Source organism: Hypanus sabinus, chromosome 19 (genome assembly GCF_030144855.1).
Source record: "Hypanus sabinus isolate sHypSab1 chromosome 19, sHypSab1.hap1, whole genome shotgun sequence".
Taxonomy (NCBI): Eukaryota; Metazoa; Chordata; class Chondrichthyes; order Myliobatiformes; family Dasyatidae; genus Hypanus; species Hypanus sabinus.
In genome coordinates this window covers 80,237,738-80,254,241 of record NC_082724.1, presented here as the reverse complement: position 1 = coordinate 80,254,241, position 16,504 = coordinate 80,237,738, and the positions used below count along the sequence as shown (strand labels likewise).

Sequence of the window (16,504 nt, the reverse complement as noted above, 5' to 3'; positions counted from 1 at the left end):
GTTTCTGCGGCCGCAAACGAGACTCCAGGACGGTATGTTGCCTCCCTGGTGCAAGGGTCAAGGATGTCTCTGAGCGGCTGCAGGACATTCTGGAATGGGAGGGTGAACAGCCAGTGGTCGTGGTGCACATAGGTACCAACGATATAGGTAAAAAACGGGATGAGGTCCTACAAGGTGAATTTAGGGAGTTGGGAGATAAACTAAGAAGTAGGACCACAAAGGTAATAATCTCTGGATTACTACCAGTGCCACATGCTAGTCAGAGTAGAAAAAGGATATTTCAGATGAATATGTGGCTTGAAAAATGGTGCAAGGGGGAGGGATTCAAATTTCTGGGGCATTGGAACCAGTTCTGGGGGAGGTGGGACCGGTATAAAGAGGACGGTCTGCACCTGGGCTGGACTGGAACCAATGTCCTAGGGGGAACGTTTGCTACTGCTGTTCAGGAGGATTTAAACTAATGTGGCAGGGGGATGGGAACAAGTGCAGAGAGACAGAGATGTGTAAAATGAGGGTAGAAAAAGGTGAAAAGTAAAAGTGGCAGGCAGGCAAATCCAGGGCAAAAAGCAAAAAGGGCCACTTTTCAACATAATTGTATAAGGGCTAAGAGTGTTGTAAAAACAAGCCTGAAGGCTTTGTGTGTCAATGCGAGGAGCATTCGTAACAAGGTGGATGAATTGAATGTGCAGATAGTTATTAATGAATATGATGTAGTTGGGATCACAGAGACATGGCTTCAGGGTGACCAAGGATGGGAGCTCAACATCCAGGGTTATTCAATATTCAGGAAGGATAGACAGGAAAGAAAAGGAGGTGGGGTAGCATTGCTGGTTAGAGAGGAGATTAACATAATAGAAAGGAAGGACATTAGCCTGGAGGATGTGGAATCGATATGGGTAGAGCTGCATAACACTAAGGGGCAGAAAACGCTGGTGGGAGTTGTATACAGGCCACCTAACAGTAGTAGTGAGGTTGGGGATGGGATTAAACGGGAAATTAGAAATGTATACAATAAAAGAACGGTAGTTATAATGGGTGACTTCAATCTACATATAGATTGGGTGAACCTAATTGGTAAGGGTGCTGAGGAAGAGGATTTCTTGGAATGTATGCGGGATGGTTTTCTGAACCAACATGTCAAGGAACCAACTAGAGAGCAGGCCATTCTAGATTGGGTATTGAGCAATGAGGAAGGGTTAGTTAGCAATCTTGTCGTGCGAGGCCCCTTGGGTAAGAGTGACCATAATATGGTGGAACTCTTCATTAAGATGGAGAGTGACATAGTTAATTCAGAAACAAAGGTTCTAAACTTAAAGAAGGGTAACTTTGAAGGTATGAGACGTGAATTAGCTAAGATAGACTGGCAAATGATACTTCAAGGGTTGACGGTGGATATGCAATGGCAAGCATTTAAAGATCGCATGGATGAACTACAACAATTGTTCATCCCAGTTTGGCGAAAGAATATACCCGGGAAGGTAGTGCACCCGTGGCTGACAAGGGAAATTAAGGATAGTATCAAGTCCAAAGAAGAAACATAAATTAGCAAAAAAAAGCGGCACACCTGAGGACTGGGAGAAATTCAGAGACCAGCAGAGGAGGACAAAGGGCTTAATTAGGAAAGGGAAAAAAGATTATGAGAGAAAGCTGGCAGGGAACATAAAAACTGACTGTAAAAGCTTTTATAGATATGTGAAAAGAAAAAGATTGGTCAAGACAAATGTAGGTCCTTTACAGTCAGAAACAGGTGAATTGATCATAGGGAACAAAGACATGGCAGACCAATTGAATAACTACTTTGGTCCTGTCTTCACTAAGGAGGACATAAATAATCTTCCGGAAATAGTAAGGGACTGAGGGTCTAGTGAGATGGAGGAACTGAGGGAAATGCATGTTAGTAGGGAAGTGGTGTTAGGTAAATTGAAGGGATTAAAGGCAGATAAATCCCTAGGGCCAGATGGTCTGCCTCCCAGAGTGCTTAAGGAAGTAGCCCAAGAAATAGTGGATGCATTAGTGATAATTTTTCAAAACTCCTTAGATTCTGGATTAGTTCCTGAGGATTGGAGGGTGGCTAATGTAACCCCACTTTTAAAAAAAGGAGGGAGAGAGAAACCGGGGAATTATAGACCGGTGAGTCTGACATCGGTGGTGGGGAAAATGCTAGAGTTGGTTATCAAAGATGTGATAACAGCACATTTGGAAAGAGGTGAAATCATCGGACAAAGTCAGCATGGATTTGTGAAAGGAAAATCATGTCTGATGAATCTTGCAGAATTTTTTGAAGATGTAACTAGTAGAATGTATGGGGGAGAGCCAGTGGATGTGGTATATTTAGATTTTCAAAAGGCTTTTGACAAGGTCCACACAGGAGATTAGTGTGCAAACTTAAAGCACACGGTATTGGGGGTATGGTATTGATGTGGATAGAGAATTAGTTGGCAGACAGGAAGCAAAGAGTGGGAGTAAACGGGACCTTTTCAGAATGGCGGGCAGTGACTAGTGGGGTACTGCAAGGCTCAGTGCTGGGACCTCAGTTGTTTACAATATATATTAATGATTTAGACGAGGGAATTAAATGCAGCATCTCCAAGTTTGCAGATGACATGAAGCTGGGCGGCGGTGTTAGCTGTGAGGAGGTTGCTAACAGGATGCAGGGTGACTTGGATAGGTTAGGGGTAGTGGGCAAATTCATGGCAGATGCAATTTAATGTGGATAAATGTGAGGTTATCCACTTTGGTTGCAAGAACTGGAAAACAGATTATTATCTGAACGGTGGCCGATTAGGAAAAGGGGAGGTGTAATGAGACCTGGGTGTCATTGTACACCAGTCATTGAAGGTAGGCATGCAGGTACAGCAGGCGGTGAAAAAGGCAAATGGTATGTTGGCATTCATAGCAAAAGGATTTGAGTACAGGAGCAGGGAGGTTCTACTACAGTTGTACAAGGCCTTGGTGAGACCGCACCTGGAGTATTGTGTGCAGTTTTGGTCCCGTAATCTGAGGAAAGACATTCTTGCCACAGAGGGAGTACAGAGAAGGTTCACCAGATTGATTCCTGGGATGGCAGGACTTTCATATGAAGAAAGACTGGATCGATTAGGCTTGTACTCACTAGAATTTAGAAGATTGAGGGGGGGATCTTATTGAAACGTATAAAATTCTAAAGGGATTGGACAGGCTAAATGCAGGAAGATTGTTTCCAATGTTGGGGGGAGTCCAGAATGAGGGGTCACAGTTTAAGGGTAAAGGGGAAGCCTTTTAGGACCAAGATGAGGAAAAACTTCTTCACACAGAGAGAGTGGTGAATCTGTGGAATTCTCTGCCACAGGAAACAGTTGAGGCCGGTTCATTGGCTATATTTAAGAGGAAGTTAGATATGGCCCTTGTGGCTAAAGGGATCAGGGGATTTGGAGAGAAAACAGGTACAGGGTTCTGAGTTGGATGATCAGCCATGATTATACTGAATGGTGGTGCAGGTTCAAAGGGCCGAATGGCCTACTCCACCTATTTTCTATGTTTCTATAGTTTTTTTTTAAGCAATACAGCGCGAAGTAGGTCCTCCGGCTCTTCGAGCCACACTGCCCAACAAACCCCAATTTAACTCTAACTTAATCACAGGACAATTTACATTGACCAGTTAACCTACCTGGTATATCATTGGACTGTGAAAGAAAATCAGAGGACTTGGAGGAGACACACATTCCACGGGGTACAGAGACTTCTTACAGAATGGCACCAGAAATGAACTCCAAACTCCAGAACTCCCCAAGCTGTAATAATTGTGCTGAGACTAGTTTCAGTTGCTACCCACTTAGCTTGTCATCTTCACAGCATACGTTCTTACTTAAGTGAAGCTTCAGGTTAAGGTGTTAGGTGAAGAAATATAAGAGTTGTCTCCAACATACAACTAACTATTTACCAAGAGCATTGCTAAACTTGGGAGTGCCATTTTTTTGGGTAAAATAGCACAGTTGTCTAAGATTTTTTGTACGTTCCATGTCACTGCTTACTCCCAGGAGTCTTTATCAGCCAGCAATGCTCTAAAATATGAACATTATTATAATAGCCACTTTGGAACAGCTTTTTGGAGGTGTTTTGGTTGGAAATGAAAGGTAGTGTTGTAAGAATTGAGGGCTGTTACTGTCCTATCATGTCATGAAAGCAAAAATGGGAAGTGACTATGTGATATGGTATCACCCAAAAGATGTACTTCTAAACATAATTACGTTTTAGCAGAAGTTTCAAAGTTCCTTTCCTGATCACACGTGATCCCAGATTGGTTGTTATGTTGTTTATTTTCATATAATTTCTTAATAATGTTTCAATATGCCCAGAGGCCTATGCCCAACTGCACTATTTCCTATTATAATGTCCATCATCTGTACAGCACCACGATATTTTTGAACAAGGCATTCTTGAACTAGAGCCTTTATGTATAAATTCTGCAGCAGTGATCCCTGACATCGAAATTTTCTTGGAAAACACATTTTCTTTGTTTAGAGTGAGGATAGTGATGTGGAATTGACTTTGGGGTTTTTATTAATATCTAGCCTTCCAGATTATGTTAAATAGTTGTAGAATACAAGATTATTAGACGTAGGAGCAGAATAAGGCCATTCAGCCCATCGAGTCTGCTCCACTATTCCATCATGGCTGATCCTGGATCCACTCAACCCAATACACCTGCCTTCTTGCCATATCCTTTGATGCCCTGACCAATCAGGAAACAAATCAACTTCGGCCTTAATTATACCTACAGACTTGGCTTCCACCATAGTCTGTGGCAGAGCATTCCACAGATTCAGTACTGTCTGGCTAAAAAAGTTACTCCATACCTCTGTTCTAAATTACCTCTGTTCACCCCTCAATTTTGAGGCTGTATGCTCTAGTTCTGGATACCCCACTATAGGAAACAAACTCTCCACCTCCACCCTATCTAATCCTTTCAGCATTCAGTAGGTTTCAATGAGATCACCCTGCATTGTTCTAAATTCCAGTAAGTTTAGGCCCAAAGATGCCAAATGCTCCTCATATGCTAACCTCTTCATCTCTGGAATCATCCTTGTGAAACTTCTCTGGGTTCTCTCCAATGTCAACACATCCATTCTGAGATATGGAGCCCAAAGCTGTTGATAATACTCTTTAGTATGGCTTATGAATCAGATCCCCATGTGATGCCTGATATCTAGGATTTTTGAGCTCCCACCCAACAGGTCTTTGGTTTTCAGGCACAATTTTTTTTCATCCTCTCCCAGTGCCAATTCAGTTGTTTTCCCAAATGAGTCAAAGTTTTAATCGTAACATAATATATAGCTATATCAATTCACCATACAGCTTAATGCTTTTGACTTGAATGTACATAGCTTGTGAAATGTCCAACTTCACTGCATGGCAATTAAAATTCATATTCTGTGAGCCCACATGCATATTAAAAGCAGCTCTTGCTTAATAAATTGATGTACCATAAACATTGCTTGTTCTCCAGAGCTAATGAAAGTCAGCAAATATTAAACCAGTGTGATTAACTATTCTAAGGATCCAAAGTCTTGATTTGCAAATGCAGTACTTGAATAGTTTGTGGATGCTCAAGTCCTCAGTGTGTTATCTTGGATTTTATAGGATATTTGTCATATATGCAGTTTTACCAGATGCATGAATTTTCTAAAGGTACCAACAGGTCAAAACAACTCTGATATTTTGCTAATAGTTCTGGTGGGGAGTGCATTGAAAAGCATTGCCGGGGTGTTGGAGCAATTGCAGAATCAGGGCGATTTCTTGCAATGATAAAAAAATGTAAAATGAAAGTAGAAGTTGCATCACGTCTACCGTTGTGGGCTTCGCTGTCAGCAGCACTGACAAAAACCTGGAAGTAGGTTTTATCTACTTGCCTTGTCTAAGGATTGGCAGGTGGCAAGCATACCTCTGAAAAGGAGAAAGTAAAACTACAAATTCCGATCTGTGCCACAGCATTGAGTTTTACTTCACTGGGAAACCCAGGGTCGTGCCTTGTGTGTATTTTATGTACGGATATTCTAAAGTGCAGTCTTAATTAGTTCTTCTGTGTGCACCACACTAACCATGAAATATGTGCAATCGGCACAGTACTCGCAGGAATACCAGTACTTTCAACAAGGCTCTGTGGACCCCAGTCAACAGCCTCCAGTCACATACCAGGCAGCAGCTACTCTCACAGGTAGGGTGTCAGCGTTCTCTTTCAGAAAGAAAGACTGAATTGAGAGGTTGGTGTAATGTTATTCCTTTACTAAATCAGGTTTAGCTGAAGAAGAAGTTACACATGTCAATACTTTAAATCCTGATAAATGCACAATTTTTTTCTCTTGTATAAATCAGCATAAAACCTGTCAGCTTGTTGATCTTTGTTCACCTACAGCAATTCAGTCTACTTAAATTATGGCTCAAGGATACTTAAACTTTATCTTATTTCTTCCGTTATGCTGACCCCCATGTCACTCAGGGTGTGCTTTCTTAGAAAATAATTTGCATTGCACTTTTATGTAATGCAAGCCCCTTTTCCCCATTGATGATACATTCTTTGGACATGTTTTTCTCTCATTTTAAGCCAGTTTTATCTGTGAGCTCACAATTAGACTGGAGGGATGGACAAGGCATGTATGAAAGTAGCCATAAATTTTGCAACTTTATTTTTCATCTCACTGCTGTGGGATAATAAGATTTGTCATTACCGTGTCAATGTTAATGGCAGTCACAGCTGAGTTCCTCTTCTGTGTCCTCTGGTCTGAGAACGAGAACAGTGCAGTGTTTTGCTCTATTCATCTGCATGGCATTTGCTTTGAGATGTATGTTCACATCCTCAGACTGGAAAGAGTGTGGCAAAAGAGGAACCACTAATCCAATTAATGTGGTAACATCATATCCAAATCTTACTGAACCACTAAAAATAAAACAGTCGACAAATTTTGTGATTAATTTTGCAATTTGTTTACTGTTTCTGACATAATTCCGCAAGAGCAAATTTTATTCCATGTCTCCAGTTCTTGGGTGGTGATTTGTGAATTCAGTATGGACAAATGTTTACAGCCTCAATGGTCATAATGAGGTGATCACCTGCTGATACTAATGGAGCATTTAAATGCATTCCAATGGCACTCTGTGGTCACCACACATTCAAGGTTGTGTGTGTGTGTTTATTTTGTCATATTTGTTTTTCTGTTATAGATACCCGGCAGTAGCATCTGGAGTTCAGGAAGCCTTTGTTTAGGTTTACACTTGTATTTCACAATGTCTACGTGTGCTTTAGAAATATACTCAGAAGGACAAATGGAGGTTTTGTCTGAATAAATAATTTTGAACTGATAACCTTTAGATGAGAACTTGAGTATTCAGTTCAGCTATACTTTGACATATTTTAATCACTGGATTCTTAATTTAGTAATTTTAATTTTGAATCACACTTTTAATTTATTCACTAAATCAAGTTTAGGATTAAAATAATTTTTGTAAAGATTATGTAAAAAGAACAGGCAGTGGCTTGTTTTATCATTTTTAAAAGTTCAGTACAATGCAATGCAGAAACTACAGTACCACTCCCCTGATAATTAAAAATCTCAAGATAGGAAATGGTTGGAATTTCATTTATAGCCAATGTACTAGATTCAATTTAGTGTAAATTGTAAATTCCTTAACTCAATCACGTGTTTGGGTTATATAGTTGAAATTGCACGCTGAACTGTTAGGTTAGCCTCTGTTGTAGAGGGTCATCACTTGTTTCTCAAATGCTTAGGAAAAGGCAGTTTAAAATTCAGTGGTAGTAAACAATGAAATCCTGAAAAAAAAAATTGAGGAATTTTGTAATTTATTCTGTTACTAATACCGAGTTAAAGAATGGGCCAGTCTAGAGTGTTACTGAATTTTTTTCCCATTTATGGAATATGCTTATTGCTAGAAAGGATAGAATTTTACTTTTTGTCCCTGATCATACCAAACAAGGTGCTGGTGAGCTGCCATCTGGAATCATTGCTGTCCTATGTAGGAATTTTGAAGATTTGACTTGCCAATAGGAATCAATCTTACATTATGCTTGCTTTACACGTTCAATTCAGTGAGCAGCAGGTGGAATGCTTGGTGGGATAAAGAATCTTAAGTTATAAAGTGGCATAATGTGAAGTCATGATAGTCTTTTTAAAATATTAAAATATGTTGTTTTAAATAGCAATCTTTTAGACCTGCTGCTTCATCTATATTAATTGGTGTGTTCAAAACCAAAAATTTTGTGTTTTTGCAGGTCCTCCTGTCACCACTTCAACAAATACACCTGTATCACAGGTTCCGATATATTCAAGCCATGCTCAACCCTACCTTCAAAATGCTCAGGTAAGGTTACATTATCAGTAATTGATCTTTCTTTTAAGTTTTTTTCGTTTCTCCGTTTGTCCCATCTTCAGATTTATTTATGCATTAGCATTAAGTACCTTCAGAGCTTTGGTTGTTTCAGATACATACTTGGTGTTTTTCTGGTAATCAGAAAGTTATTCACTCTTCTTGATGTGCTGCTGGAAAACAGTTATCTGCAACACCACTACTATAAGTATAAACCTTTAGCATTTTCTACGTTTTTGTCTTTCTTGGATAGTTACGAAGCAGTAATCTGTCATTCCATTCTTGGATTTTGGCAATGGTATCTAAAGCAATTTACATTTAGGTTTTCAAAATCATTGTTACCTTTTCACCATCTTAAGCCCTTTTGACTAAAATAATTTATTGGCTTTCAAGGGTCACAGGTACCTCCCAATATGCTTGGTTGCTTAGAGCCTGAGGCTATTTCTCTGATTGGTAGTTGTTGAAGTTTTTAGTGCCTATATTTTAGTCTATTAAATTAGGAGCATACTAAAAGTGGTTTTGTTTTTGCATATATCAGGTAGATGCTGGGCAGCAAAGCTCGACTAGTCAACAGAGTACAGTTTCAAATACTGCACCCACGGACTCTAAATTCTGTAAGTGGTTTAGTTTTACATAATATACATACCTTCTTTCTACAAATCTTTTTAGAAGTTATATTTTGAAATCCAACCAGCTGTTTGTTTTGCACAAGTTAATGAGAATGATGGCTCTTTTAAAATACTTTTATTATGCTGTTTATAGCTGTACCTGATGTTTCCAATTACCAGTATGATGAATCTTCTGGTTTTTACTACGATCAGCAGTCTGGACTTTACTATGATCCGAACTCTCAGGTAAAAGTGCTTGAGTTTGCTAGCTTTGCAAATATGTCTCTTTCATTAGAAAAATAACTTAATACTGTATATATTTATCAAACCATTAGGTTATTCAAAAGCAGTTCATAAAAATTACCTCAAAGTAACAACATTTAGTGATGCAAGCACAGAATCCTATCTTAACAGAGCAAGGTCCTGCATATCAGTGAGATAAATGACCATATCATTTCCTCCATTAGTGTTTAATTGCTATGGTTAATGGCTTAGCACTTCATCTCTTTGTAATAATTAGTCTGGCAACATCCGAACAACCAATCTCCAATAATACACCACTCCACTGGTTTGCACTGAAATGCAGCAACGTGTTATATTGCTTCCAGAGTTGAGGTTAGAACCATGTCTGCTTCTCAAAATGTAGTAGTTAAATTATGGTTAGAAGGATTGCCATTTAGTAGGGATACAGTGCCATCCAGCAACCCTCCAATTTGATGAGGCCTCCATCTTTCAGGGTTGACCATGGATGTTCTGTCCTAGCTATTTAGATACGCAAGCCAGAGCAGTACAACATGGAGAGCAAGTTGTTACCTATGTAGAAAGCACTGCCTCTCTACGCATCTGATGAACCCAAAGGAATGGCAGAGACTGGTAGTTGGGCACTAGCAGTGTCACAAGAGTTGCCAGTGTTGAACTCAATGTAGATTGCATTAGGGACTCCAGCTCTGGACTTTTCCCTTGTGTTTACTCCTGAAGCCTTCTCCATGAGTGAGTATAGCCGTGAGACAGTGGAAGTTTGAGATCAAAGTTTTCTTCTGGATGAGCTGCCAACCACAGCTGACAAACCCCATCTGCCCAAAGCAACTGGTTTTAAGGTGCCAGTAGCCCTTTGACCCTTCTCCTGTCAGCAGAAACTGTTCTGCCAGGCTTAGTAGCTAAACCACTTGTGAAGGCCAAGAGTGGCAGTAGGGACAAGCTTCCACTACCAGTTAAATGATCCCAAATGGCATGCTACTCAAATAGCCTCTGACAGCCAAGTCCAGCTCTTGGCCTTCTGTGCTACTGTGGTGTCCCGATGTTCATTCACCTTTTACTGTTATGTTATCTTTTCAGTAGCTTTAAAATCAAAAGTGTATTGAAGACCTTTTTATAACTTCTTTTAGTACTACTACAATGCACAAACTCAACAGTATTTGTACTGGGATGGAGAAAAACAGAAGTACTTACCTGCATCAGAATTTACTGCACTGCAGAATACTACTGCTGGGGGAACTAACAAAGATGGTAAAGAGAAGAAAGAGAAACCAAAGAACAAAACAGCACAGCAGGTAAAAAAAAAATGCCCACCCACAATTTAAAAAGTCTTTAAGTATGTGTAATGGGCTTGGAGGCATATGGGACAAATGCAGAAAATTGGAGCTAGATGGGTGGACACCTTGGCTAGCATGGAATTGTTGGGCTGAAAGGCAATACAGCACAGATACAGAACCTATGGCATTTCCATGCTAGAAATTATGTCTTTAATGGTAACATTACCCCGTCAGTCACGCCTGCATGTCAATGTCAACCTTGTTAGCTGCGTTCGCATGTCACCTTCGACCCCATCTTGTTCACTTGGGAGTTTGTTTCAATATAAACATGTACCTTCTTCTAATCTCCAATATGTATGAAACTGTTTTCTTTTCCTGCTTGTGACAGAACTACACTTTTATCAAGGAATTGACCTCTAATGCCAATATGTCCTTTTAAGTAATTGTGCACAGTATTCCAAACATGGTTTAGCAAATACTTGGTACAATAGACACAGTCTTCTCCATTTCAGAATTTCAACTTCACATGGAGAGTGGATCACATTGACAGGCCCACCATTGGTTTTCTTTAAACTTCCATTGCCTTTCTGTGAAATTAAGAGAACCTTTGAGCAGAAAAGTCTCTAGAAGTTTGAAATATTGCAAAAATTGGATGAAAATTTCCAGAAGTATCAAAATAAATGTACAAGTGTGTTCAATCCATTTTCCTATCACACTCTGGATAGTATATGTTTAAAATTAAGTTGTTGCTTACAGTACTCCCAAATAAATGACACTTTGTTGGCTTTTTAGATTGCCAAAGATATGGAGCGATGGGCCAAGAGTATGAACAAACAGAAGGAAAATAACAAAGCCAGCTTTCAGCCTATCGGTGCACAAAGAGAAGATGAGAAGAGGGAGTCTGCAGCAGCAGATGCAGGTTTTGCTTTGTTTGAGAAAAAGGTGCAAATTTCATTGACTTTCATAATGTGAGCTTATAGTTCTGATGGTGTTGTGCAGGAGCTTATATATCATTTAAAATATTTTTGTGCGACTCTTACAGCAGGGTATGTCAACAGAGAGGTCACCAACCACAGTCGAGCTCCTAAAGAGATCTGCTCCCGACGATGATGAATACATGCTAAAGGTAAATTATGCTTGTGTAAGTTATTGTAGTTTGCTACTTGTGATTGCATTCTAGAACAGATTACTGTAACAAGTTAAAATAAACTGTGTATCAAAGTAACACAAAGTGCTGGAGGAACAGCGGGCCAGGCAGCATCTATGGAAAAAAGTACGTTGACGTTTCGGGCAGAAACCCTTCGGTAGGAATAGAGGGAAAAAAGGTTGAATACATTTGAAGGGTCACCCATTTTAATTCCATTTCCCATTCCCATCCATGGCCTCCTTCACTGTCAGGATAAGGCCACACTTACGTTGGAGGAATAACACCTTGTATTCCGTTTGGGTAGCCTCCAACTTGATGGCGTGAACATCGATTTCTCGAACTTCCAGTAATACCTCTGCCTCCATCCCCCACCCCCCCCATTTCCCATCTCCTTGTCCTTCTCTCATGTTATCTCCTTGCCTGCCCATCGCCTCCCTCTGGTACTCTTACCCCCATTTCTTCTTTATTCTGTGGCCTTCAACTCTTTCACCAATCAACTTCCTAGCCCTTTGCTTCTTCCCTCCCCCTCCAAGTTTCACCAATCACCTGATGGTTCTCTCTCCACTCCCCCCACCTTTCAAATCTACTCCTCAGCTTTTTTTTCCTCCAGTCCCAGCAAAGGGTTTCAGCCAGAAAAGTCGACTGTACTTTTCTCCATAGATGCTGCCTGGTCTGCTGAGTTCCTCCAGCATTTTGTGTATGTTGCTTGGATTTTCGCATCTGCAGACTTTCTCTTGTGTATCAAGGTAATTTTTGAGGATGCAGATATACGAGGGAGCAATATTTTTTGGTTGTTTCATCTGTCTTTGTCACATAGCATATAGTAGTGGTCACCAACTGGTCGATCTTTGAGACTTAACCAGTAGGTCCCAAAATAAAAGATGAACAATGCGCACTGGGTAGAAAAGACTAGAAGCAAAACCCCACAACCCAGAACCAACCTCTCCCCACAAACAGCTCTCCACAGTGTAAGCACCGCTACATCACCATTATCCTAATCAGCGTCAACCTAGCTTTATAATGCTCAAATTTTACAACACTTCTCCCCCTTTAAATTCCAACATTCCCCAAATGTAAAAGAACTGGGAAACAAAAAACAGTGGTGTCATTAGCTTGTGTACCTCTGAAACTTACACTAGTAAATACGAAACACCTGAAAAACATGCCAGGTTCAACATTCAATCTAACAAAGGAAACTGTCCATTCAAATATTCAGTCTGTCAGGTTTGCGAGGGTGCTGTGCTGCAACAGATGAAAATTATTAGATCTAAGTACAGGAGCTGTCTGTCAGACACCTCACAGACCGTCTCAGACTGGCTGGCTGTAGTTGAGCCAAATTTCAGGGAACTAGCAGAAAGTATTCACCCCCACCCCCCATCATCACACTGAGTGCAACAGTCAATTTTTATTCATTTATTTTTTGTGTTGAAATAAAATTAAATAATGAAGCATAGAATTAAAGGTGTTGTAATGTGAACATTATAAAAATAAGTAATACCAATTAAGATAATGGTAACATAGCAACATTCCCACTACAGAAAATCACCTGCAATGAGAGGCTCCTTCCGGTCCCTTCTGCCCGGTCATGCGCGTGTCTAAACGATTTAGTAGGTCAATCTTGCCTTTCACTAAGGCCGAGATAGGGGATCTTGAGCTTAAAAAGGTTGGGGACCACTAGTATACAGCATACTTAGTGCTTTTGTAGATAACGGTTTATCGTCCAGTCTGATACATATGATGTTAGTCTTTATTGCTGAATCGTTGTATCCACTGTAAAAGTAACAACAGATGCAAAACTGCCAGGAGTTATTTGTACACTGAAGTAACAGTTTAAGTGTTCGCATTTACAAAGATCATGCATATACTTTTGTACTCGAGGTGTGTGAACAGACTTCTGTTTAAATGTTAATTCAGAGTAAAGCAAGTCCTCAGCAAGGGCTTGTGGCAGCCTACAGTGGAGAAAGTGACACTGAAGAAGAGCAGGAAAAGGCTGAGGAAGGAGAGGAGAAGCTAACAGATTGGAAGAAATTGGCCTGCCTTTTGTGTAGACGGCAGTTTCCAAGTAAAGAAACACTCATCAGACACCAGCAGCTCTCTGAACTGCACAAGGTACATAGATCTCACAACACACATTTTTAGGTAGGTTTGAAGTACTTTAAAAGAACTCTTAATTTGTACGATTACATGTTTCTTTGTTTCCTTTTGCCACAAAGCAAAATTTAGAGATTTACAGAAGAGCAAAAATGACTGATTTAGAACTTGAAGCTTTAGAGAAAACAGAAAGAGAGGTATGATCACTTATATAATATAGAGCAAATTCTATAGTGCTTCTGTTTCAAAGTAATTTAGTATAACTGTATATTTTCTGTCTTCACAGATGAAGTACAGAGACAGAGCAGCGGAGAGGAGGGAGAAATATGGGATTCCAGAGCCTCCTGAGCCCAAGAGAAAGAAGTTCTTTGCACCACAAGTTGTGTGAGTAATTCTGTTCCTATTTGTGCAAAACCATTTTGGTTCCTTCGTGTGTATCATTCCCAGTTCACTAATAATCCGTTACTTGATTTCTCCAGCCATCCACAATAAACAGTATCAATGCATTTCATGCCTCTGCTATGTCATCTGAAATGGATACTGGATGCTATGTGTATAAAGCCTGTATCTTCACTACTGGGGGTATTTGTTTTATGTATCACCTGCATGCAGCTGGTCTGTTGTCTTTGTTGTCATTCTTACTCTGCACCGAGCAATCTTCCATTTCTTGCACATCATTGATCTTGGCACCTTATTTCCTGAACTGTCCTTGTGTCGTTTAAATGTATTTTGTACTTGAAAAAGCTTTCTCTGTATAAATAGCAGTGTGAAGGGTATAACAAAGTTCTCTTCCATTACAAATTCTTACTTTTCTTTGAGCAGTGATTTTGAACAACCAACCAAAGATGGCATTGGTAGTGATAATATTGGAAGCCGGATGTTGCAAGCTATGGGCTGGAAGGAAGGTTCAGGACTTGGGCGAAACCAACAAGGCATTACTGCACCAATTGAGGTTGGTTTTTTTACTATTAAGGAATATAGCTACGTAGGTAGATACTTCATTTGCAAGAGATTGTATTACTTGGGGATTGGTTGAGTTTGTTATGAAACCACATTTTGATTTCAGAATTCAAAATGGTAGCAGAATTCATTAAATTTTCTTCAATGGGATTATTGTGGAGCTGGTGGGCATTCTCAGGTGGCAGGTAGTATTGAATAGGATTGGAGGGAAAGAAGTGGAGAACTGATGTAAGGGATTACAAGATCATTTATAACCAAGTTACACTTGCATACTTATTTAGAATACTATGCAGCCAGAGGAAAATAAATTTGCTTATTTAGTTTAGAGATGCAGCATGGAATAGGTCCTTTGAGCTGCGCTGACTGCAGCCCACTGATTTAACCCCAGCCTAATCAGACAATTTACAATGGCGAATTAATCTTCTAACTGGTACGGGTTGAACTGTGGGAAGAAACCTGAGCACTTGGAGGAAACCCACAGATTCATGGGGAGGACATACAGACTCCTTACAGATAACATTGGAATTGAACTCCGAACTCTATCATCCCAAGCTGTAACACCCCAGTTTCAGCTGCACTATAAGCTAATCAGCATGGAAGAGCAATTATCCCAATGGCAGGGACAAGAAACAGAATCAATGGCACCATGGATATTATTGAAAATTAAAAGTTAACTTTGTGGCTTAACATATTCCAACGACTTGAGAATATGGTTTTGTTCATTTTGAACTGCATGGTATTAAAAACAGCTTTGAATCTTCTTGGAACAGGCACAGTTGCGAATGAAAGGAGCTGGACTTGGGACGCGTGGAAGTACTTATGGTGTGAACACTGCAGATACCTATAAAGATGCAGTTCGAAAAGCCATGTTTGCCAGATTCTCAGAAATGGAATAACATCTCTTTGTGTGTAAACATGTAAATATTCTAACTGTTCTGTTGTGCCAAGGAAATATATTTGTGTGTCATCTTTTTCACTTCCTGCTTTCATTATATTTTTAAGTTCTAACAAAACAAAATACAATTTAGCCTTTTTAATTATGACCTTGTAAGACTGGAGGTTATAAAATGTTGGTAGACATGACATACTTGAACATTTGTTTCATGTGGATTTTGATATTAAACCAGCATGCTGTACATTCTGTAATATAGTCACAGCGGCCTTTGTACAGATTTGGCGATAGCTGTAAACCTGATTATTTTGAATAATTGTTTCTTTCTACTTCCTTTCTTTTCTCTTGTTCCCTAAATAAATTCCTCGGTGCTAATAAGCTATTTGTTTATTTGGAAGTCAATAAAGAGCGTTAAACTGCAGAACTGATTTTGAAACTGAGGGTATTTAGTAAAGGGATAGCAAAGAAGTGTTGGATTCTGATGTTTTAATCCAATGTTCTTTTGGAAAGTCAGGAAAGAGGCACAAATCTTGTTGCTTTGCGATCGTCATGTTAAGTATTAATAGAACAAAGAAAATTGGAAGTGGGCAGTAACGAGCAGAAGGGAGGGAAGAAACAAATGATGGCAATGTCACATGGTCAGCTTTTTGTATACCCATAGATAAGAAGCATTCCATTCACATTTGTAGATACGGGTTAACCTATCAGATAGCCCATATTTAAATAATGCAATACCTAGAGAACCTTTGTGAGCTTTCCCGGGTGATTGAAAGTATTGTAACCACTGGAAGACACTCTGAACAAACATATACATACAGTGGTTACTTGGAAATGTACATGTATATAAGTAGTTAATAAAAATGCTAGTAGGCATAAATTGAACTACAATGATAATGACAATTAAACAATCTAATCC

General features: G+C 39.6%; 1 protein-coding gene across 3 annotated transcripts in view; it reads left to right on the top strand.

The window, feature by feature from the left end:
• The window catches only part of LOC132378092 (RNA-binding protein 5-like), a 46,637-nt gene extending 30,671 nt beyond the window's left edge, over positions 1 to 15,966 (top strand). For all 3 annotated transcript variants that reach the window (XM_059944840.1, XM_059944841.1, XM_059944842.1), the window contains exons 14-25: positions 6,103 to 6,193; positions 8,264 to 8,352; positions 8,897 to 8,972; positions 9,121 to 9,212; positions 10,352 to 10,516; positions 11,291 to 11,440; positions 11,541 to 11,624; positions 13,560 to 13,754; positions 13,859 to 13,933; positions 14,023 to 14,120; positions 14,559 to 14,688; positions 15,467 to 15,966. In XM_059944840.1, the coding sequence (XP_059800823.1) occupies positions 6,103 to 6,193; positions 8,264 to 8,352; positions 8,897 to 8,972; positions 9,121 to 9,212; positions 10,352 to 10,516; positions 11,291 to 11,440; positions 11,541 to 11,624; positions 13,560 to 13,754; positions 13,859 to 13,933; positions 14,023 to 14,120; positions 14,559 to 14,688; positions 15,467 to 15,592 (1,371 nt within the window). In that variant the 3' untranslated portion in view covers positions 15,593 to 15,966. The remainder of the gene's footprint in view (positions 1 to 6,102; positions 6,194 to 8,263; positions 8,353 to 8,896; positions 8,973 to 9,120; positions 9,213 to 10,351; positions 10,517 to 11,290; positions 11,441 to 11,540; positions 11,625 to 13,559; positions 13,755 to 13,858; positions 13,934 to 14,022; positions 14,121 to 14,558; positions 14,689 to 15,466) is intronic.
• The last annotated feature ends 538 nt before the right edge of the window (positions 15,967 to 16,504 follow it).